Below are 25,310 nucleotides of genomic sequence, written 5' to 3'. Positions count from 1 at the left end.
ACAGTGATCCGTGAAATGCCCTCCACCAAATTGTCAGTTAAAGTGGATGTAATTTAGCATCGCACCGTAAGTGGCAGATAATTGCTCTTTTTCTGCTCAGATGAGGCCAGGATGATCATGTCTGTTGCGTGGTGGGGTCGGATGTATGCTAATTGTGGGGCATTGATGGAATGGGGCACCTCCCATTGATGCCGTTCTTGAGTTGTGTTTATAAGACCGGTGGTGCAGATGGGGTTAAAATGACATCATGGTGTGGCCGATCTCGGATAATGTGATAATATTCACACCTGTGTTTGTTCTGCGTAGGTCAGAGACAGTGTTAAAAAGTTTTTGAAGCTCTGTGCCAAGCTTTTGTAGGAATATGGTATACAAGTTAAAAAGCAGACTAGCAGTAATTGTGAACAGGTGTAGTGTGTGTGTGTGTTGAGAAACTGTCAGGTGCTGGTTCACTAATTGCCACTAGCCGAGGATTTATTGTTAATGTTGGACCAAACTCCTTTAACTCCTGAGAGAGAATCATAAGGTGAAATATAGATTCATTAACCATGCATATGGCATGCCTTTCAAATGGGCCTGTGAAATATCTCATCTGGAAGACAATGTCTGGCTGCTGAACGAACAATTGTTGTTAAAATGATTCATAGCTCTACTGTGGGACGGGATCGGTGTTGTACAGAGGCTGGTTGGTTTTTTTATGTGTGATATAATTTTTTCTCAAAATATATAAATTTGAACTTAAATGGCTAAAAGTGGAGGAACTATCATTTCAGTCTAGCAGATTTTAACTTTAAATAAATAAAATAAATAAAAAAATGTTTAAGCAGTAATGCCATGTTTTTCATAGTTTTGCACTATTTTTATTCATAATATCAGATTTGACTGTACAAATTGTGACCTGCTGAACGCACATCATTCATATTTAATTTTTTATTTTCATTATTATATATTAGTCAGTCAAATTCATCTTCAATTTTGCTTATTAATGATGAATATTTTTTTTAATGATGATACATAATATTTATAACTGATTAATAAAATGATCTATAATAATTGAATAAATAAATAAATAATAATCATTCAAATTCTTCAAGTTTTTTTAATAATAATTCATGTTTATTAATTACAAATAAGAATAATATAATATAATAATATACAATGTATTTAGGTTTAATAAAACGATGACAAATAATAGATACATTTAAATGTATCTTTTATTGTTATTAATAATATATATGAATGAAAAAATATATAATAGCTAATACTATTATTATTATAATTGATTTATAAAACCATGATAAATGATAATTTATTTAATAAAGAATAATAATTTAAATTAATCTTTAATTCTGTGCTTTCTCATTTTGAATCAAGCTCAAAATATGAATTTAGAGAGGCTGAGAGAATTTGCATGGATGCTACAATTATTTGTAATATCATATGTGTACAATTAGCATGATATTAATGGTTTTAATACCAGTATATTGAGACCCCCTTATTTATACTGTACTTATACCTAAACCTGACTAAACCAGTTATAGATTCAATATATTGTACAGTTCTTTACAGTTCAATGAAAAGTATTGTATATGATTGTTGAAGTGGGTTGTTGGCTGTTTTTTTGGCTGCATCTCTTTGAGGAAGGTTTTCATTTGTCAGTTGGCTGTTAGGTGCTAAAATATGTATAAGCCTCGTTCACAGGAAAAGCCTGAAGAAAATCGTTGTCCTTTGGTTTGTAGGCCAGGCCTCTGCGGTGTTCTCACAAATGGTGTTTTGGACGTGTGCGTCGGCTGAAGGGATGTTGCTGTTGCCTCTAATCAGTGCGCTTCTGTTGTGGGGCCTGTGACACAAGGGATTCTGGGAAGATGCAAAGGCATGGCGGATTTTGTGCAGGAGCTGTGTGTGGACGCTTTAGCTTTTTCAGGTCACTGATTCTTACTGTCAGCGCCTGTGTCAGGGGCATTAGAAAACAAAGCTAAGAGCACATGGCAAGGGCTGGATGACTGTGTCAGAATATCGCACCCCACCGGCTCACGATCCATTAATGCGACACCGTCTCTAATGACTGTTTGGCTAAGATGCTTTAAGGGCTGTCACACACACATGCTTAGACATGATACATTTTTCTACAGTGGCTCCTCATCTCCGCCTAACCCATCTCTTACAAATGTGCTTTTTTTTCCTCATGAAGGGCTAATGAATAAAACATGCTGGATAGTGTCGTGTATATTTTGAAATGTTTTACTGTAGTTGAATTTGAAATGACCTTGATGTGATTGTTGTGGCTAAGTAGTTAAAATAATTACGAGATGAGTTTTGTAGATGAAACTAAGAGAGACTAATAGGCCTGTGCCGTAAATGACATATTTATTCAAACTTGGCAGCGTCAAGGAAACCACTCAGCCAATACTAATAGGTCTCTTCTCTCCACTTAAATCAAACTACAGCTCACTTGTCATTACCAACTCAGTTTTATTCTCACATTCTCAAGTTTCACAATGTTTGTGACAACTTGGAATAAACAAATGTTATTACAAAGTCAAACAAAACACAGATAAAGGCTTTTTTCTGACGTGGTTTTACTGGGGTTAAACGGGAGATTTAAGTGAGTCTCCTTTGTCACAATGTTTCCAAAGGTTTTTCTAGGTTTCTTTACCACTAGTGTAAGAGAGGTTTAAGTGAAGCTGACATGGTAATACCGTAGTATTTGGTGTAGAGTAGTGCCCGAAAGTGATGTCCAACTTTGGGGAATTGTCACAGTCGCTATAACCTTTGCTCAGATGTATTATTAAAGATGCATTAAAGAGTTTTTTATGAATGTCGCATGAGTGTAAACTGAAGCTGCAGTATTAAGAAGAATTTAAAGGGATAGTTTACCCAAAAATGAAAGTTCTGTCTTCATTTACTCAACCTCTTGTCATTTCAAACCTGTTTGACATTTTTTCTCTTATGCAGAACACAAAAGAAGATTTTTTGAGATTGTTGGTGGTCGAACAACGGCGGTGCAAAAGTAAGAAAGTCAAGAGGGTAAAAATGACATTTTTGGGGGAACTATCCCTTTAAGGGTGTTAGCCAAAGAATTTAAAACAACATGACATGACTCCAATATATTACGACAATAACGGATATTAATAGCTAATCAAATTATAGTAAATGTATGCTTTATTCCTGCATGGTTATTGCTTTTTTATGCTTTTGTGTAATATAAAAAATATTGTAAAACATTTTCTTTGCATTTTTGCCAAATAATAACGTTTCGAGTTTTGTCTATTTTGAACCATACTCCTCATTTTATAATGGTTTATTCGAACCAGAATACCAAATATTGTACAAATATGACTCCCTCTTATCACTTTTGGCCACTACTGGACCTCATGCCATATTACATGAATAGGATTGTTATTTACTATCGTGGAGATACCATCACTGTACTGTAGAAAGTTTCTCATCAGAATTGCTCATTGTACTGCAGGGTGCGACAGGTTTTTAATTGGTGACCTTAGAGAAGCCGAAAAAGCCAACAGCATTACTGAAAGAGCTATTCTAAGCAGATAAAAAGAGTTTCCATACATGTGTAAGGCATTATCTAGAAGGGTTAATCAGGTTTGTCTTATATCTGAGACTCTAGTTACTAATGGATCCTTCTACCTCAAAGTTCTCAACGATTTTTTGATTTCACAATATGTCAGGCAAAAGACAGAGAGAGAAAAAAATCAATTTTCTTCGTCCATGATGATTTATTTATTGTCTCTGCTGAAGAGCTTCACTACTCCATCACAAACACACTCCAGGAATCCATAAGGTTGTAACCTCATCATAACAATTCACTGCCGGGCTGGTAAATCATTTCTTCTAAATGTCGCAGCTAGCATGAGGCCTTTTGGGAATCGCTATCTAGTTAATCAGCACAATCTGCTTGCAGCGTGTCTTAGAATAGCTGGCACAATCTCCTCTAATCATGTAATTCATAAAACCACAATCAAAACTGTCTCTCAAAGCGTGTAAATGTCAACCTGCCGGCTCACGGCCCCGGTTTTTAGGACACGGCAATTAAGCTCAACTGTGACTTGCTCAGTGCAGAGCGTAAGATGTTTACCATTAGACAACTGCTATTTTCTTCAACCAGCGTACTCTACATCTACCCCAGATGTGCTCTAAATGCTTCACACACAAATAACAATGCAAACATTAAGGTTGTGAATTCTGGTCTCGTCGTCAAGACGAGTTTTGTCTCGGTTGAAAAACGTATTCCTGAGTAACCTATCCGCTTCTCATATGCGCAGACGTCTCTGCTTTTTAAGGACTACTGATCTAAAAATGCACTATCCAATTTTTTTCCTTTTGAGACTTTTGAGCACAGTATTGCTGAATAATAACGGCAGGCTTTTTTGATGGATCAGAGAGTGACTTTTAAGTGTTTTAAGATATCTGTGATACTGTGTGCACTCTTAAAAATGAAAATTGTGTTGATCATGTTGTTTTGTGTTTGGTCATTTTGATCTGACGTTATAATAAAATATCTGAGTAATGTAAGATTAGAGACATCGTTGTCTTGGAAGTACAAATTGAGATATTGTTTAGATTTCCTATGAATGTTATGAACATTATGAATGTCATTATATAGGTCTGTTTTTTAGGAGAAAACTTAATACGTACTCAGGAGACAGAAACAAAAGTCTCAGTTTGATCTCATTTTAAAGGTCTTTTTTTGAGGATCTATTGAAGGAAATGCAAGAGACCTACATAACTTTGTCTTCAGATGTGTAGAAAGAAAATGATTTGGAATGTTTTAATATCTTAGAAAGAGCTTTTTCTATCTACATACCACTGCGGGTCCCCTTACATGGAATTCACCATGTTGTTTCTACAGTAGCCCTAAACGGACAAACTGCTCTACAGAGTGCATTTCGTAAATACTTTATCTCCTTCGGCAAAGAAGCAAAAACATGACGACATCTTAGCCCTGTTTCAGTGCCTCGAAATGGAGGAGTGGAGTGAGCCATTGTTTGCAATTCACAACCCCACCACTAGATGCCGCTAAATTTCATACACTGTTCATTAGCTAAACTTAAAAGTTACAATGTTTGATTTTAAAATTGAATGCATAAATGCTGAATTAAAATTAACTTGTAGTATAGTAACGTAGTATAGGTTTTGTTAATTTTTATGAACTAATACAACAATAGATTATTGTGAAGTGTAACGTATATTATTAAATGACATAAACATAATAGAAAATACAGTAGCACCAAAAATGCCATACTACTTTTAACAGTCTAAAATAATGCATTGAAATTAACACAAGAAACAAAAATAATGGTGTGTGTATATGTATTCCGATCTCATTGATTCGCGTTGGTTTCGGAGTTGGTACCTCAGCTTTCTGTAAAACCAATCCTGCTGCGAGGACTGAACAAACCAAACAGATCAATGTCAGGAGACCAGACGTTCCTCTGCGCTCTCCACTGTCTAGCTCTGCCCACATCACTCTGTACAGTACATCTACACCCCTAGTGTCTGACACACTGTGTTCGGCTCTGTTAATAAAACATCAAAGCCTCCAGTGGGCAGTAGCCAAATAGCTGTCCTTCAAATAGACAGCCAAAAAGTTCACTACACTTTTTATTGCTCATTATATTGTGCGAAGGGTCCACAAATGACCTCTTTGTCTGAGAGCTGCGCCTTTTAGTGTTGCCACTCTAAGAAACTCAAAATAACATCCACTCTCTTTTCTACTTACCTGTGGTTTGTGTCCCATTTCGCGAGATGGTCAAGAGAGTATTTATACCTCACCCTTTGAGAGTCGGAGATAAAATAGGCCATTTACACTGCATCACTGCCCCTGCGAGCAGCCGGCATCATTTGTTCACTCTTTTTTACTCACTTTAAGGAACAAATTAAGCTTTTTTAGCTAATTGTGTTTATTGTGACAATCAATTGTGACTTTGGGGGTCGGTCAAAGTGACATGCAGTTCGCCGTGACTTCACACTGAAAAGTAAATTACAATGAAGAAATTGATGAAATTTTTGCCATATACTGAAGCAGATGTTTTTTTCAGCTGTACGTTATTTGCAGTTGCCAAGCAACACACTGTAGCAGCTTGCCACATTGAAAGAATAGTTTACCCAAAATAAAAATGTTGCCATTATTTATTCACCCTTATGGCATTTCTGACCTTGTTGTTTTTTCTTTGAAAGACAAACTGGGATATTTAATCTTCAAACTTTTCATCCACATAATAAAAGTGAATCATTCTTTATTCCAAGTGGACAGAAAGCACCATAAGATGTTTTTTTAAAGTTGTCCACGAGACAAGTGTGCTATATTACACTTAAAGGGATAGTTCAATCCAAACATTTTATAGCTTTAACCCTCTTGTCAATTCAAACCTTTATGACTCTCTTTCTTTCGCAGAACACAAAATAATATATTTTGAAGAATGTTGGTAACTGGCACCCATTTACTTTCATTGGTTTTGTGTCTGTACAATATAAGTGAATGGGTACCGCCATTGTTCGGTTATCAACTTCTGAAGAAGAAAGGACATCTTGCAGGTTTGAAATGACAAGAGGTAGAGTGAATGATGACAGAATTTTCATCTTTGGATGAATCATCCCTTTAAGTGAAGACCTCACTCCCATTTTGACATGCAAAAAGTGCAACATCCAAATTGAGGGTTATGTGACGTCGGCACCGCCAGCATTGCGTCCAGCTCCTGCCCCCTGTCCCCCTTCTCAACGTTCATCCGGATCCTCCGTGAAATAGATTCTTCGGTCATTCATCTGCTCTCATGTGTGCATTAGAAGATTGGAGTCACTTGAGTATCCTCCGTGCATTAAGAGAGGATTTGCTTTACTTAGAAAGACCTAAAGATGTTTGGTGCGTGGATGTGTTTTGTTGTCCGACTGTATCAGTTTGTGTGCTTTGTGTTTATCATCTCAGAACGTGCATGCCCTCATGTGTATTTATGGCTGCTATGTCAAATAGTGAAGTTTTTTTTGAAATTGCATTCTTTTCTTTCGCTAATACATAACCATCTGCCACAAGAGGTTAATCCTGATGGGAAATAGCACCTTTGCCCCTTTACTCTTCCTGCTGTCAGCTGTAGCCTCAATCGCGAGAACAGAAATGGTGGTTGAGATGCTGAAAGGTTGGGTGGATGCCCTCAGATAAAGCCACTGGATTGGAGAGAACGTCTGTCTGATAATATGTGCTTTTATACCTCATTCCATAGTCCTCACTGGAGATCTTTGACAAGGTCAACTTGGAAGCAGCCTAATCGCAGTCTTTAATCAATCTTTTACTTTCATGCAGGACTTTAAAAGGAAACAGAAAGCATGTGAGCTCAGTAATCCAGCTCACTCATCTCTAGTCCCAAAATATGCACTTCAAGACAATTTCTAACCTTTCTTCAAGCTTCTTTTTCTTTTTTGTTGCAATTAAAAACATCCTCAGAGGACAGTGAATGCTTTCATACAGTGCATACGTCTAGGTCTATTCTTTTCTGAAAAACTAACAGTCACGTTCTTCACTTGAAAACTATACTAAGATAATGAGGCTTAATAATGTTCTTTTCCTGCATTGGATTTTTTAGTGCCATGTAAGTACATTTTGTAGCTTCATAGAAAGTATTTATACTTTTTTTATAATTATTTCTTAATAATGAAATAAATGTACTGGTAGTGTAGTTGTAAGTGTACTATTTCAGTTCTACTTCGGATTAAATCGGCCACATTTTACAGTTTATAAAAGTGTAGTTGTAAGTATACATTAAGTGTAATCCTAGTAAACTTTGAGTACAACAAACATTTTAAAGTAAACTATTGGGTGTACCGATAGTTAATTAATTCTTGTAGTACATTTTTTGTCTATAAAAGTACACTCTAAAGCCTGATTCACATTTAGCGTCTTTTCGATTGTGGGTGTACAAATAGGGGGCGAGGGGGCGATGTGGCATGCGGTGTGGCACGCAAATTTTTCTAGTCGCCGAGATGGAAACAGTTCAACTTGTCCGGGGAGAAAGCGGAACGGCTCGCGTTTTTCGCACGGTTTTAAGTGCGAAATGTGAGTCGGGCCTAAAGTATACTATCAGTAAACTTCTTGACACAAACTTAACATCATATTTATAATTAACTATTTATATATTATTTCTATATAAACTTAAATTTCCAAGTATACTTAAAGGCGCTTTTCCACCATCATCCTGAACGGTCTGGACCAATCACAGTTGTTTACAATTTTTACAGTAAGAGCCTACCTCAGCACGGCATGGTTACAAATCGCTCATTGCACAGAATTTTCAGCATGGTTGTCTAATTGCAGAATAATGCTGATATTATGCGTGTAGCGATGTCGCTACTTAGGAATGGTCACTTGTCAGTTACTAGACACCAGTTTCTCTCTTTAGCCAAAATAGTGCATTATTGAAAAAGGAAATATAGTCAATTTAGCTGCTTAACAGCTGGAGCTGGAGGGTAAATGTAGAAACGAAAAAGGTTTTCAAGTCATAGGTCTGTCTCTTGCGTTACCAAGGCAGCGAGTGATGAATTAGTTCACATTCCAAAGAGTTCCGTTATCAGCACTATTAAACCATATCCGTACCTGTTGGCCCGGATCGGCACAGCGTGGACCCCTTAAGCAACGAGAACACATTTGGCGCGATGGTGGAAAATGTCTCTTGAATTACTTTAATATAAGTATGTCTCCAACCAATGGCTGATTACAATTATAGACCAAAATATACCTTTCTGTCAGTATAAGTCTAGCTAAAGTCCATTCCTGAGAATCACATAAAAAGTAGGCTTACATTTTTCTTTCTTATTTTAGTTTAGTATTCTTGAAAGGTTATAAGGCAGTTAAGGCTCTGTATTACCGAGTAATACCATGTACAGTATATCATGTTTATATTAGCACACTATTATAACATAAGTTACCGGAATTATACAGACATGACTAAATGTTTTTGTCACAAAGGGGCTCATTCAACCAAGATGAGCGCTTGCTGAAAGCAGTTTTCTCATTTTGTGTTTAAACCTTGTTCAGGTTTAGACCTGATAGAGAGTGCTTATGTCTGAGTTGTTGAGTTATTCACTCTTTGATTAGTCTGTCTATTTCCACCATTCTATCCCATTCAAGCTGCCAAACAGTCCTCTGTCATGTGACTTTCTGTCTGCATTTTGTATTCGCTCTCTCAAACTTTATCCGCAGGTATCGCTGTTAGACTAAACTCATATTTCAAAATTTTGCGTATTAATTTTGCATTTTTGTCAAATAATATCTCTATCACTTTTCTATCCCTCCGTGCTTCAGTAACCTCGGGACACCAAATAAATCAATGTGTCTGTACTAACAGACTTGTCACTCTCTATGTACTAGAGAGAAATTGGGAGTAATTTCCGGGCCCTGCATGTGTGGGCAGTGAAATGTAGGCAGGTTGCTGAAGAGAATCTCATTCCTCTCTCACCAGCATGTAGTGCCACAAAATTCCATTAACAATCTCACAGTTCTGATTCGGCCACACACAGAGTCTGGACACACAGGTGGGCTGTCATCCTCTGACAGAAGAGCAGCCCCTTCATTCTCCACTCCCATCACTACGTAGGCGGGTGTGTGTCCCTGCAGTCCCACTACATAGAGAATTGAGGTTAACACAACAGGAAGGTCCTGTGACTTTCTGGAACACAATAATAACATTGAAGCAAATTCTGGGTATCAATGGAAACCGCTTTTTACATATGAATCGTTTCATGGGAGGTATGCGCCTGGCCCGAAGTTGAGTTCCTCTCTGTGTTTGGTTATAATGTATCAATTTATTGATATTAAATGTAATAATTAAATTAAAACTAGTCAACAGGTATTGATTATTTGCAGATATCTATCAGAAGATACATTGGGGCCTCATTATGTTGTGCCGTTGAAACAGTACATAAGGCTTTTGATGTGTATTGTTTGTTTTTATTAATTTATATAGCACTACTAAAAAAAACCCGCTGGGGTGCCACAGTGCTTTAAAATAAACACACTAACATGGGAAAAACAACACAACACAAAAAATGAAATAAAAAAATCTAATGATTGTTAGGTTATTTACTTATTATTATTTACACCTGTACCATAATAGCTGTAAATTCACAAATGTTGAAATAATGCAAAGGCATATTTCATCACTGATTGGTTTTTAATCTTCAAATAATTCAATTTCTATTCACAAAACCATGTATATATGTATATTTATCTTTGTGACATATGTAAATAAATATAACTCAGAACAACAACTATGTATGAAACATCAAAAACGTATGCCCTAAAGAGAAGCAAGAATACATGCTTACATCAGCTGGCTCATTTGGCCATCCATATTGTTAAGACCTGACAAATACATTTAATTGTAACTGGATTAAAAATTGCTCCGTGTTGAGCCTCAAATTATGCAGCTAATAATAAATGATCCCAGGGATGCTGTTTGTTTATTGGGTAGTGCTTGTAAATATTATTTCAGCTGTGAGACAGCCCTGCACCACAAATATCCAGGTCAAGGGCTGTTGCCCATCTCTCTTTCTCTCTCTCTCTCTCTCTCTCTCTCTCTCACACACATTTTTCCTATGCACCCATCTCCTTCTCACTTTCACTGGTCATGACATTAAAAGCTATCAATTTGTGGTAAAACACTTTTTGGTTGTGGGCCCCAAAGGCATTTCCAGTAACCCTTGACAAGGGCTACCAAGATATTTGTCATTGGACTTTTTCTCTGCTTTTGTATATCCCTGGAAATGTCATATGAAATGAGAATCTATTGGTGGTCCGGATTACATCGGATGCTCTCCGTCGCACGTCTTACAGCTTGTCATAATTTCTCTGCCCCAAGGTGGCCGTGACATTTGTTGTGGGTTCAGAAGTTCACCAGGAGACCACAAATGACTTCACCCAAATCGGGAAACCTTTTCTAATGGGAACAGTTGCTCTCGGTAAGACTCGCTTCCCCTTTTTTTCCCCGAAAGCATTTTGACACCTAAAAATGTGTGAATGTCATTGCTTTAGAAAGGGGCATCTGCAAACGAATGATCCTTGATCGTTTGTCAGAAAGGATGCTGAGCTATTTTGCAATTGATCTGGTGTAAATGTCATTAATAGATGGTTTCCTTCCTTGTGTAATTAAGCATGTGACTTTCTTTCCTTTGTTAAACATGAAAGTTTATAAATGTTGTTGTAACATTTTCCTAATGTTTTTAAGTTGTTTTCATTACATTTTTATATACGTTTTGTACTGCATTTATTTAAACTACAACATCCACTTGGTCATATAATACAGAGACATTTTTAAGTGTGGTTTTAAGTGTACAAATATTTTCAAGTAACTGTTTTCCATGAGGAATGTTGTGTTCCTCCTTCCTTCCTGAAGTGTGTAGGGAGTGGTGTGTCTGTGTGTTCGGGTTAAAGTGAAGAGAACAGAGAGCTACGGGGACGCGTCTGCATGTGCGCTGCAGCTGGTGTGCCGAGCAGTTAATGAAAGAACCCCTCGAACCTTATCACTGTGACAATGTAGATGTTAGCCAGGCGTCCAGGGGAATTTTCTCTCGCCTCTCTGTCCCTTTCTCTAATCCTGTTAATTAGCTGCCACACTCGGAGCTGTAAGGTCCGGTGGAAGCCATCCTTCCCTGGCCGGCAGGAGACTTCTGTCAACAGAACAAACAAAATCCGCTTGCAAGTCTCACACGTCGTCTTACTCTCATTTACAGCCAGGTCCGCTGTGGCACCTTTGAATAGAGAGTCACTCGCTTGACGGCTCCTTTAAAGGGCCCGGTGTAGTCCCCGTGGAACTTACGGGCCCCTAATTGGCATGTGCTTTAAAGTCGCAAGGCTAGGCTTTGTTTATGGTGACAGTGGAGAAGTCCATCAGTGACCTGGTGTCAAACCAATAACATTTTTTTAAAAAATACTCAGGATGAGCGCGTCAGCATGTGTAGTGCATGGAAGGTTTATGCAGATTGTAAAGTATTCGGACAAATGTGGAGCAGTCTCACGACGTCCCACGCGTGGGTTTATTTGTCTGAATTCCAGAAGTGGACTCTTGGGAGCATTTGCAATTACAAGGGCTCTTACCTTTCGCTGTGCGCCATCTGTTGTAACCTACTGGGTTTAGTCCCCTGCTCCTTGTTCGTATTTATCTTATCTTATTTTCGTTCGATGCAAGGGAAAACAGAGTTGTGACCATCAGCACTTTTAAAAAAGGCACTTTTGCTCTTAATTCTCTGGTTTTTATTAAGAAATAAACCGTGCGGAAACCTCAGGCCAAGTTCTGCTAAGTTTTAAATATCCATCTTTTTTCTTTATGAGGATTGTACCATATGTACAAAAAGTGCCATTACGTTCAACTTTAACATGGTGACTTGCATTAAAGTAATAGTCCACCCTAAAAGGAAACATTCTGTCATCATTTACTCACTCTCTTGTCAATTTATACACATAACACAAAAGATATTTTGAAGATTTTCGTTAACCTTTGTTCGGATACCAACTTTCTTCAAAATATCTTTTTATAGAATGAAAATATAATTCTGTGTGGTCACAAGAGTGCGTTTCTCAGTTTCATAGTTTAAATTCTGGTTGGATGAGATTCCAACAGATTTTTGAGTCAAAACTCTCACTTTTACTTTTTTGGCTTACCGTAGAATTAAATCCTTTTCCAGTGTAGTTAATAGTGTTTTGTTATTTTAAATGTTTATTTTTCATGCAAGTCTTATAGCCCTAAGACCTCAACATTGCAAATCATTGATGTCCTTTCGAAATCTCGGATGTTCAGATTCATTGTTTTTCAGGAAATAATGTACTTTTCAACGATTAAATAGCACCTTTTAAAACTTTTTATTGATTAGATATTTGCAAAAGCCAGTGGCAAATATAAGGGGTGACTAATATTAATGATTCATGGCAACAACTGAAAAAATCTGGAGATGCGAGGTTTGAGAAAGACAACAGTGAAATGCTTTATTTTACGGCTGTTTATGTGTCTTTAACACTGTTTTGTATTATATTTTACATGTTAACTGATGTTTTTTATCAGGTGGAATAGTCAACGTCATGCCGTTCCTGTTTTCAGAAATCTCCCAAGTTAAATCACAGGTAATGTCCAAACCTTTTGTACTTTTAATTGCTGATCTGAGAGTATTCTGTCAAGTTATAAACGTTTTTGTAACAGGTCTTATGGTTCAGGAGAGCTGTACTAGGAGGTCTTGCCACATGCACACTCCTTAATATATTATGGTAAGTTTAGACTTTTTTGTTTCTGTTATAATCCACTAGTTATCCCTGTTAAGTTATCTATGTTATGTATGCATGTATATGCTTAATTACTAACAATGTCATAAATACTGTATGGTTTTGTACGTTCTTATGTTAATGATTCTAAATGGTGGTAGTTTTCTTTGTTTCGTATTCAATTTTGATGCACTGATTTAAAAGCTGTACATTAAAATCGCACAAAAGATTTTACTGCTACAGTGAATTCAGAAGACTTGGACACTTGGACTACTATTATTGTGCCTTTTGTGAGCGGGTTAAGACAACATAAGGATGGTAAATGCATACAGGATATTTGGATGAACTACTCATTCAAAACTGTTGCATGACTGCATAATCTCCAAAAGAGTCACTGCGATGCCATTCACGTTCTCTTTCCATCCAAAGGTGATGTGTCCTTCAGTTTAATTTAAACATTCGACGACTGTCAAGTTGAACTGTGACAATGCAAAGCCCGCCGTGTTCACTTTGTCACTTACCATTTTAAACTGACCTAGAAAGAGCAGAACCGCACAGCTTCTATTTTCCAGTACAGGTATACAGGAGATGAGAGACGTGTGCCTTCCAACTCCCTCCTGAGCTGCCCGCTCGTCCTCTATGCCTGATGTCTGTCTGATTTTAGCACAACCTGAAAAACTCTCCGAAACACCGCAGTTCCATCTAATCATCTGTAAAGAAGTTATTGAGTTACCAATCAGTACCATTACTCAAGAGACCCAAAGCAATTATGTTGCAGCAGATGAGATGAAAGGAGAAGGCTTCTGTAGATGATATCTCATGTCTGACTCTTTGGAGACCAGTAATGCACTGCTACAACCGTGTCAGTGAGGTGTAAGTCACTGGACGTTTCAGTTTCACTTTTACAGAACATTAATACATAGTAAGATGTGTTGTTTTAATGTAACAATCATTTTAAAATCTGCTGTATCATAAAGTTGTCACTGTTTTCTGAAGACCTGTCCTAAAAAACGGATGCTCTCAGTGCATCCATAATATAGTAGAATACATGTTGACAGCGAGTTTGGCGTCTGTTGTGGTTTTTCACAGAAGGAATTATTGGCTTGCCTTTTCTCTCAGGCCCAATTCTGATGTATTAGACACCCGGTTACATCAGCTACATCCGTCTGCAGCTTTATTTGATTTGCTGCAACGAATCAACAAGCATTTACTCTTGCTTTGACCAGCATGCCCGTTTGATTTGATTTAACTTTGTATCAGCCAGTTTACCTGACTGAACTCTCACATCATTTCTGGCCAGACAAGCTTTAGGCTTGTGTTCCAGCATCCAAAAGTACATGAGGGTAATTTACTCTCTATCCATCACAGCTGCTTTCTTTCAGAACAAATGTTGACTTAGTTCTGCTCAAATTAGCATTATTTATTGATTGATATTTAAGGCAGCTGCACACACATCATGCTTAAAGGGACAGTTCACCCAAAAATGACAAAATTCTGTCATCATTTACTCACCTTCGAGTTGTTGCAAATCTCTGTAAATGTCTTTGTTTTGATGAACACAGAGAAAATATCTGGATGAATGCTTGTAACCAAACAGTTCTTGGACCCCTTTGACTCCCATGGTAGGAAAAATTACAATGGCAGTGAAATGTGCACCAGAACTGTTTGCTTTCCTACATTTTATGAAGCAATTTTCCTCATCACTTGTGACAAAATCAAATCAAACAATCACAAATTTGCTCCGCTCCCATACAGACTGTGTTGTAGAAATATCCATTATTTAATATTCTTTTATCAGCACTTTGCATAAGGCCTCCTAACCTAAGCTGTCAACCGCAGAGTGATTTTCCCTTTTTTTGTTGGTTTGTCAGCTCATAATTTCAATATCTAATTATCAAACTGAGCATAATTCTATTTTCTCTCCTCCATTGAGAGAGCAGAGGAGGAGAGCTGCATTGAATTTTATTGAGATCTTTTGAAGCATAGCCTGTACAGATTAGCAGATAAATCTCTGGTGGCCCCTGAAGAGCGAGGCAAACAGTTTTATGAAGTTTTTGAAGCCGACAATTTTTCCTTTGATTTCTGTAAGCTATATCAAATCGGTGTTCGAGATGGTCTTTTTCATCTTTTGAACTACAGTCGCAATATCAACTTTTACTTTACTTGACTTAGAAATGCAGTTGTTTGGGGGTGTGGGGTATATCCTGGTTTTATTGCTTTTGAAAACGGGGTAGCCTACGGCTTAGACGTTTGGATATCGTCACACTTCCATATTTGCTTTCCCCTTGCTTTTTTGCCAATGCTAAACCAAAATATATAGAACGAATTAAATATATCCACATTTTTCGTTTAACCAGTCTAATTTTACTTATTTTGTTGTTGAGCACGACACGTGGATAAAACCGTATGAATATATATATGTGTACATCAGATATACAAATAAAGCACATTTTATATTTAATGAAATATAAAATGTGCTTTATTTGTAACCTAATACAAGTTATAGATGATTGATTCCCCTTTAAACCTCAGAACAAATATCTCCCTGCTAATCTCATCCAGTATTTCACCACCACAGCGGCACCGTTGTCAGCATTTGCGTTACATATCGCCGCTCTGACGTTTAACAACTCACCCCCTTTGTCACCTCTGAGATACGACGCTGCTAATGCCCCCTGCCTCTGATTTAGTTTGCTTTGGGTGGCTGGCGTCCCATCGTAATTGAGTCATCATCAGCGAGCGAGCGGTCGGACTGGAGCTCGCCCGCGGGCTCAGCATTAATGAACCCTGCAGCCAATGTGGCCTGTGCCGTGATGACTGTGACTGATGAATGATTGCTGGAGGATCCGCCATGCTAGATTTGTCACCAAAATGAGACCCCCTTCCCCCCGACTCCCGCGCGACGGAACATCAGAAACGTCACGCAGCCTGTTTGTCAAATGATTAAGTCTTCCAAACAAGCTCAAAACCATCATGCTGTGACACATCACGTCTGAGGAGCGCCATAAATCGTACGACGTTTGAAGAACGACACTGCGATTGATATGAATGCGTCGCAGTGAAAACGGCTGCATGGTCCTGAGCTCGTGATGGAGGTACGAGGGGGATGAATGGCGCCGCTGTCATTATTAACGCTAGTTAGAATACACCGCGGCTTGTAATCATTTCTGGTCGCGCCGAGTGTGAGGACTTTTTAAATCTTCCAAAACTCATGGAGGGCCATTAACCCTGAGTGGCTGTGTTAGCAATCTAGACTCAATGTTTGACAGGATACTTCACCATCAGGTAAATCTCGCATCGCTCTGTCTGTCTCTCTCAGAGCAACGGATGCGTTTCTCAGATTTTATTCTCTGTTATCACAAAACAGTTTGTTACAGTTAGTCAAAGAACACCACATTATTTACGGCCCTGGCTGTGAAAACCTGGCTAAAGGCATTTAGTGATTTACTACATAAAATCATGCTACTGCACATATTGTAAAGTGAAAAGCGTGAAAATATAACCTTGATGTCTTCATATTGATGGAGTGAGTCCAAATATTGAAATCATATTGAAATGTACTCAAGGTGGACAAATACATTATCCAAGTATTTACATTAATTCATTTAGCTGACGATTTTATCCAGAAGTGACTTTAGGAACACAACAAGTGATTAATCTTAAAAAATCAATAATGACGATATGTGACCCTGGACAACAAAACCAGTCTTATGGGTAAATTTTTCTACATTGAGATTTTACATGATCTGAAAGATAAATAGTTAAGCTTTCTATAAATGTATGGGTTGTTAGGATAAGACATTATGTGGCAGAGATACAGTTGTTTAAAACTCAGGAATCTGAGGGAGCAAAAAAACAAAATATTGATCAGAGGCGCTGTAGCAGGCCATTCACTCACAAAAATAAAGTTTTTAAATATTTAAGGCAGGAAATTTAATAAATATCTTCATGGAACATGATCTTTGCTTAATATTTTAATGATTTTTGGCATAAAAGAAAAATCTTCAATTTGACCCATACAATGTATTTTTGTCTTTTAATAAAGCCTAATAAGCGTATTTATGAGTATATTTTAAAGAACATATGCTATGCTTTTTTTATACATTTACTCTCTGGGGTCTCCAACTTGCAATATCCCCTTAAGCCTGGTTTTAACAGGCAGGGTCACATTTTACTTCATTATTTATATATACATATATATCACATTTGAACTCTAATAACCTGTTTTACTTATCACAGCTACTGACTGAAAGACAAGGTTTAGTTTATTTCAGAGGGCGCGGTGATATATCGATTCATGGCCTGACCCCGTCCTTGGACTCCTCCGATAGCCCTGTAAAGCTAGCCCGATTGAAATCCCGGCCACTGTGGCTTTATACTCTATGCCACAGTCATAACAGGGTCTCCTCTGAACTTCCTCCAAAAGAGCCGGGCTTTGTGTTTATTCTCTCGAGAATCGCTGAGAGAAAGAAAGAGAAAGAGGGAGAGAGTGAAGCAGGTGTGGATGTTAAAGAAAGCAGAAATTGAGTATGATAAATATAACTTGATGATAAGAAAGCGGATGCCATTTTGAGAAAGAAGGGCATACGATGAGAGAAATGGGAGAACATAAATGCAACATCATATATAGAAAGACAGACGATGGAAAAAAGAGTGGATGCTTTTGCAAGAGAGAGAGAGAGAGAGTGAGAGAGAAGACCCTTGTGGGCCAATCTCATCTGTCACAGCCAAGTTTCATCATTAATATGCAACAGCAAGCCACTGATGCTTGGCATTGACCCATTTTCTCGCTGAAATATCACTGCAAGGTTCACGGTGTAAGAGAGACGCGGACCTTCACATAATCTGCTTTGCGTGGAACACCCAGGTACGGAGGTAAAGAGAGCCGTCTGGCAAAGGGTATGTCTGGAAAAACAGGCGCTCGTATCCTGCGATAATAAGGCCGGCACACTTTGATTATTACAGCCGCAGGAGTTCAGAAATGGTCCGCCCTCCAAAACCTATAATGACAGAATCTGAAGTCATCACACATTGAAAATGATTTCACCCACATTATAAGGTGCTAGTACTGGGAAGCATACGATGAAACATAAAAACAACATTGTGCATGTGAAGAGGTGTCAAGACATTAATCCTCACAGGGCAAATCTACAGTGATCGTGACTCATAGAAGAGTGAAAACATGCCAAGCACAGTCTTTCAACTCAAGGAGAAAGTGCATGGAGCGCTTGAGCATTAAATACCAAAGCATCGCATGATTATGCAAATGATGTGTATTCAGTATGCATACAAATATGGCTGGATATTGAGATATCCTCTTGAGAATGTTTTTTTTTTTCAAATGTCCATAAAAGTTTTAAACCGTCAAATGGATGCATTTTAAAATTAAAGGAATATTCGTACTCACATTTATTCATTTAGCAGACCCTTTTATCCTAAGTGACTTATAAATAAGAGTGCATTTTGACAAAGGTCTTGAATATGTTTTAGACATGTGAGGGCTTTAGAAAATATATTTGATTCAATTGGTATGCATGTGTATGTTATATACTTTAAATGATGTATTATTTACGCATGGAGTAGTCACGTTTTTACTCCAGTAAATAAAGTTCAACCTCAGAGTCTTAACTACAAGAAAGCATCAGAGAAAGCGTTGCTGCTTATGAGAAACGACGTCCCAGAAAGTAATGGGGCATGTTGTCACACTTTCCGGAAAAGCTGTCACAATGGAATCGGTCATTAAATACCGGATTTAAATTCCAAATAAATAAATAAAAAATGTGAAGACTTAAACACACATTCATGACATTTAAAGAATTCAACTAAAAGAGAAACAGTGCAGTTGCATTATGTATGTAATATAGGATATGCCTTGTGTTTGCTTGTTACCCAACATATAATTCTTATTAAAAAAAAAAATTGTACTTTAGATGACAGAACCAAAAATTATTTGATAACCGTTTTGAACTTAGATGTTTAAAATCCATCAACATTTCTTGAAAAAAACAAGCAATGGAGGAATTTAACTTTGGACTCGTTGCATGACACGTTTCAGCTTTCCATAGGCTACATTTTGTATAACTTTTCATAATATAATGTTGTACAATAAATATATGTTCTGTATTTTATTTTTAAAAGACTGTATTTGTCATTTCTGTATTGCAGGTGTTGGGCAGTATTAGAGATTGTTCCCCAGTTGGCCGTTCAATCGGTGCATGAGCAGAGAGTCTTAAACAACAGCGCAGGACAAACAGAGAAGATCCAGATACACACATTTGTCTACTCCAACATTTCCCTGGAGGAGTGAGTGTATACACAAACACACACACACCAACATATAAAACGTGTGTCGAGGTTATTGTGCAGTACGTACACATCACCTTTTACATACATACACATATAAATAGTCCACTGTGGAGACATTTGTGTTTTTATGAGTCGGGAGTCCAGACAGTCCACCTGCATGTGATTTTTTCTTCTTTTCTTCTGGAATCTTCTCAGACGTTGCCACTTTAGTTTTTGTGGATGTTGAGTGAACTATTGTGTTGTTATAACGTACATCTGAGCACATCTTCTCCCCGTAACGCGAGCCGGCAGATACCGAAGAATTACAGCTCAATAAAAAAGCACCGCGAGTGAGGCAGTGAATACCGTCACCGCTCGAGCTCCTTTAATCGCTGTCTGCGCTTTTATATGTGACGTTGGAAGGACATTTCATTTTTACGAATTCATACGTTACAAAACTTGTTTATGTGCGAGTTTTGTCAACATTAAAATGAGCTCCCGTTGCCTCCGCGTGCAAACACACGCAGGTATAGTTTTTCCCGTAATGATGGAGGGTGAAGAGCCTGATGAGACATGTCAGTCAGTTCTCCAGAGTTTGCCCCCACCATCCATTTTCACGTTTTCAGCCCAGTACACACAACTCGATGGATGCGCAGAGCTCACATGACTGACTAAGCAGCACTTAAGCAGGTGAGACCCTGTAAATAAGCTTTTCCCCTCAGAAATGATCTCTTTCTATCGAGCCGCCTGGAGATCGCCAGTCTCCCCTTTACGGTTTTATATCTGCTTGGTTTGTTGGACTAGTCTGCTCCGAAGATATGGAAATAAGAAGAATAAAGGATTGTGTTTGAAGTATTTTGACAAAGATACTTTTATGGTTCAACTCGTGCTTGCAATTTTACTAAGATTTTGTAATTTCTCTATATGATTTACTCCTATTAAAACAACAACTATTCACACTCCACGTGTAGAGGGGACGTATCAGACGTCATTTTTTAAAGAGGATAATTGCAGGCTTGCTCTTAGACACAACTTGATTTTTTTCACACGAAATATATTTCCCATTCGCGCAGAAACAGATTTTAACGTCACTGTTTTGACAGTTATTTAATGTAGCTGTCTGCACACCCCTGCTTTGTGAATATGTGAACGTTTCCTTAATGACGACAGGTGTCGTCGGTAGTTATAGAGTCCGGGTCAGAGATGCGCAGAGCAACAGTGCCCCCCGGAGCACGGCGGAGGTACTGCAGACGTACATCAGTAGACTTCGACACAACGTTTCTAACTAAAGTGAGAATAAAATCCACTCAACCGTTCACAAATGTAAGCAAGGTCATAAAGTATCGCTAGCCTGTAAGTTTGTTTTTATGTTGCATTGCGTATGGAGTGCGCATACCAACCAACTTGCAATTACACACAGATCAATATGTGTCTTCTTGTTTATGGGTTTCAAGTATTTATTTACGAGTTTATCTCAGCATTAACTCTCATTCATCATAGTGCATAACTGTATTTCTTCAGCATAGATGTATCGCTATCTCTGTCTTTTTCTCTCATTCATAGTCGGCACTAATGACTAAAAGCCCTCCCACAGGGCTGCCATGTGAAGTAGAGGCTCTCCAAATTGTAGTGGTGCAGTTCTTATTCTCTTGATTTGCTTTACATTCAATACACAGTTTTATTGCTCCTTTCCGTTCCTGTGTTTAAGGACTGACGGTCACCCGATTCAAGTTTTTGCCTGCACCACTGAAATTTGCAAAAGTTTTGGAGACAATGCACACCTGGGTGCGAGGACACATGGGATTGGATAAAAAATGTGGGGCATCCAACTTTTGAGAGTTGTGCTTGATCTTTTTGCTACAGGAAGATAGATTCCGGGAGAGAGAGAAATAATTAATGGTAATGAAAATCAGTTTGCGACAGAGTCACATTACAAGTCTTACAAAGCTTTGAGTTAAATATATTTTAAAGGCCTGACTTGCTCTCATCCGGCTCTATTATTGAGACACAAGTATACTTAAGGAGGCCTACAGACATTAACCTACAGACAGAGGGTCAGTCTGCATTGGACATCGACTTTAAAAGGCCTTCTGTTTGATAACCTCTGGATTCATCGATTATATACAACTGATGGGATGCAAGCACTGACTCAGAGCTTTGCTTTTTCAATTCAATTAAAGCTCTATAGTGGAGCTACTCGATATTCCTCCTGCACGGGCAATTATATTGTCAGTCTTACGATTGATTTGTCTACAGTCGTTAAGGCTTTCTTTTACGACTGGAGCAGAGGTATTTTCAATAATTATTTATTCTTTTTGGACTGAATTTGATAATGCCATTGTTTCGATTGATCGGCTGTCTTCGTTCTGGTTTGCGTACTATATGTACCTGTGAACGTTATGTAAGGTGGCATGTCACTAATCATTTTTTCTTTCATTTTTAGTAGTAATCTTGATTTACGTAGTCGCTTGCGAACAAGAGTTGTGCACACAACCGCTTCTCAGTGGATGGGGAATAAAAATGTATGTATTATTTTTATCAAAATTATAACATTTGTTAAAAAGAGTGTTTGATCATAACTCCTTTAAGGAGCACATCACTAATCAAGTGAACCAAATGTATTTTTCTCTTACCTTTAAATAACTAATAAAATAGAAAACGGTCATTTTGTCCTTCAACCCTCCATCAAGATCGCTAGATCTTGATTCCAGCAAAAAACTGTCAGTAGGCATGACATCTCTATCCAAATAAAAGTTGATTTGTTTGACGCCACCTTTAAGAGCAGAAGTTGAAGACAGAGCGCAATGAAGATGTATTAGGGGACGTTTTTGGAGAGCTTAGGGTTCTATATTGGTTGATTTGTCTTCTCCCTTTATAAAATAATATTTAGAAAAACCAACAGCAGTAAGTCAGACAGAGTGCCTCTCTTTGCTGGCCAGAAGCAAAAGCAAAGCACTTGCCAGAATAGTTTTCTCAGCTTGCATATGAGGCACTAAACATTGTATTTAGCTGTGCAGTTTACACCGGTCAAATCTCATCGGTTTGTTTTTACAAACAACCTCCCGAATGATTTGAAGGGGTCATATGACACAGCTAAAACTAATTTTATCGCTTGTTTTTTTGTGTATATACAATGTAAGGTAAATAAACGCTGTTTTTTCCACATACGGTGTATATTTGTATCTCTTCTTGGCCCCCTCTCTGAGATTACATTTACATTTAGGCATTTGGCAGACGCTTTTATCCAAAGCGACTTACATTGCTTTATCCTATACATTTTACATAGGTATTTGCCATCCCCTGGGATGGAATCCACAACCTTGCGTTGTTAACGCAATGCTCTTACCACTGAGCTACAGGAAACCTTTATGCACAGATTTTTTGCGCAGATTTTATAAAAACTCGTCGCTCTGAAAAGCAAGGTGTGCTATGATGGGCCAGTTAAACAGTGTGTACTGATTGGTGGAATACTGCAAGGGTGTGACAGAAATGTGACGCCTCTTACCATATTTGGAACATCAGGTTCAAAAGCAATTGTACTGACAGGTCGCCCACCTTACTTGCGTATACATTTGGGCGGTCTTAGTCAAATCATACCACGAACTGACGTAGATTTATGGGGGTGTGGTTGCATGAGGCTTTTCAGGCAGGTCTGGGTGAGCATTTGCTTTTAGATAGAATGCATCTTTTGTTTCAACACTTTAATTTTGCAATATTACGCACGGGCAACTAATAACACACCTAAGACACAGAAAAACATGTATTCGCGCCATATGGCCCCTTTAAAACTGGACAGAAATGAAGTGATGCTGCGGCTTGCTCTTCCCAAAAGCGGATTAATACCTCTGAAACACTTTAGCTACAAAGCCATACAGAAAAAAGACAAAAAAATATTAGAATTTCAAAGACACTGGGACTGAGTCAAAAGCAAAGACTTTCAAAGACATAACATTGAATGAGGATAGAATGGAGAATCACTGCATCAAAGGGGGTGAGTGTTTGAAAGATGGGAGGTACATTTTACCCTGTAGACTAAACCTATGGAAAAGTTTCCGGGATGCCAGTAGGCGAATCACTCCATATGCAACAACCTTTTGCTTTACCCTTAGGCTTTTGACCACTTAACTAGAACATGACTGGTGTAATAAAATAACTGGAGGGTGATAAAGACCTGTTGCATAGTTACACACAAAATGGCATTTTTTATTATGTCTCTTTGTTATAGGTCATGGCTTTCTTAAGATAGATTCTTATAAGAATTTGTCTTGTGTGCACTTCTGTATATGTCTTCAGCAGTAGTAATATGGGAGAGAATACAGCATGAGGTATGCATAGGATGGAGATTTTCAGCGCGTATGCCCACATGACATACTACTTGTGTCAAAATTTGCATTATATGCTCAGAGTTCATTTGCTAGGTTACTATTTTCCACAACACCATCTGTTCGTCTTTAAACCACTTCAGTTGGTAGGAAAAGATGTAGATCCACTGACGTGTCAGGTAGTACTGCATGTGTTGGATTCATTATTATGAATTATAAGTACTGTGAACTTCTTAGAAAATATTGTGATTTCTGAATGCTGGTTGGTGCTGTATTTTAATTTAAAACCTGAGACTATATTGATATATATATCAGGTTTTATTTGTCACGTACATAGCCATATATGGAATTAAATATACGGAAATGGGTAACACTTTACAATAATAATGTTTCTTAACATTAGTAAATGCATTTACTAACATGAACTAACAATGAGCAACATAGGGACTACAGCACTAGCACATCATCTCATTATAAGTGTTTTCTGTAAATTCATGTTGTCTACCTTATGCACGCACGGTGAACGTTGTGCAGTTAACAAACAAACGCAGCTGAACTTCGCTAACGCAGTGCTCTCTCTCTCTCTCTCTCTCTCTCTTGCTCCAGCCTGTTGACGTCTGCGCATTAACCGTATCCCGTTCTTTGTGGTTGATACGTGGGCGTACTCTTTCATCTCACTCTGTCAAGTTGACGCGTGGGCATGCTTTTCCGGAGAATTGTGCAATAAGGGAATAAGAAAAGTTGTTACGAAACAGAATTTCATGTTCGAAAAAAACTTTCTGAAACCTATACGAACGATGGGAGCAGTGTATCGAGCACAGAAATACTACGTCCAACTTGTTTTTTGATAAGTCAACCTAAGTTGGCATGAGAAGCCAGCATGTTTAACATTGTAAAGAAGTCAGAATGCATGGAACACTGTGGCACCTCCTCTTTAACTAATGTTAACAATTACAACTTTTGATTTTTAATAATGTATTAGTATTCGATTAGCAGTAAAAATGCCTGGTTATTTTCAAACCAGCTTTGGGTCAAAAAGGGACAAACCCAGTCATTGGGAGAAAGTAACCTAGCAAATTGTTTATTGTTGACCCAACCAAACAGCATTTTTCAGAATGTAAACGCTGAATTTAACAACTGAGATTGACAAATACTGAATTATGGGTTAGATGCAAAAGATGGCGCTGGTGAGCTTTGGCTACGCAAAAGTCGTATAACATTATGGAGTTGTTTTGGCTTAACATTTTTTTTTTTTTTTTTTTTATAAAAAAAAACACCCATATTTGTTTGCTAAAAATCCTCCTACTCCCATACAGTGTTATACGAACTGATATTAGTCTGCCGACCCTGGCGTCCCAAAAGCTCACCATCACCATCTTGTGCGACTAGTGATTTGTTCTTTTTTAGATAATGCATTACCTAATGTTTACAAATACTACCTTATTGAAAAA

The 25,310-nt window shown here is 37.9% G+C and overlaps 1 protein-coding gene across 3 annotated transcripts in view; it reads left to right on the top strand.

Moving 5' to 3' along the window:
- Positions 1-25,310, top strand: part of si:ch211-51h4.2 (uncharacterized) — an 82,705-nt gene that overhangs the window by 34,480 nt on the left and 22,915 nt on the right. For all 3 annotated transcript variants that reach the window (XM_056734188.1, XM_056734187.1, XM_056734189.1), the window contains exons 9-12: positions 10,863-10,962; positions 13,059-13,117; positions 13,194-13,258; positions 19,418-19,555. In XM_056734188.1, coding sequence (XP_056590166.1) covers positions 10,863-10,962; positions 13,059-13,117; positions 13,194-13,258; positions 19,418-19,555 — 362 coding nt within the window. The remainder of the gene's footprint in view (positions 1-10,862; positions 10,963-13,058; positions 13,118-13,193; positions 13,259-19,417; positions 19,556-25,310) is intronic.

The sequence above is a fragment of the Triplophysa dalaica genome, chromosome 21 (genome assembly GCF_015846415.1).
Source record: "Triplophysa dalaica isolate WHDGS20190420 chromosome 21, ASM1584641v1, whole genome shotgun sequence".
NCBI lineage: Eukaryota > Metazoa > Chordata > Actinopteri > Cypriniformes > Nemacheilidae > Triplophysa > Triplophysa dalaica.
This window is presented reverse-complemented; position numbering and strand designations above follow the sequence as displayed.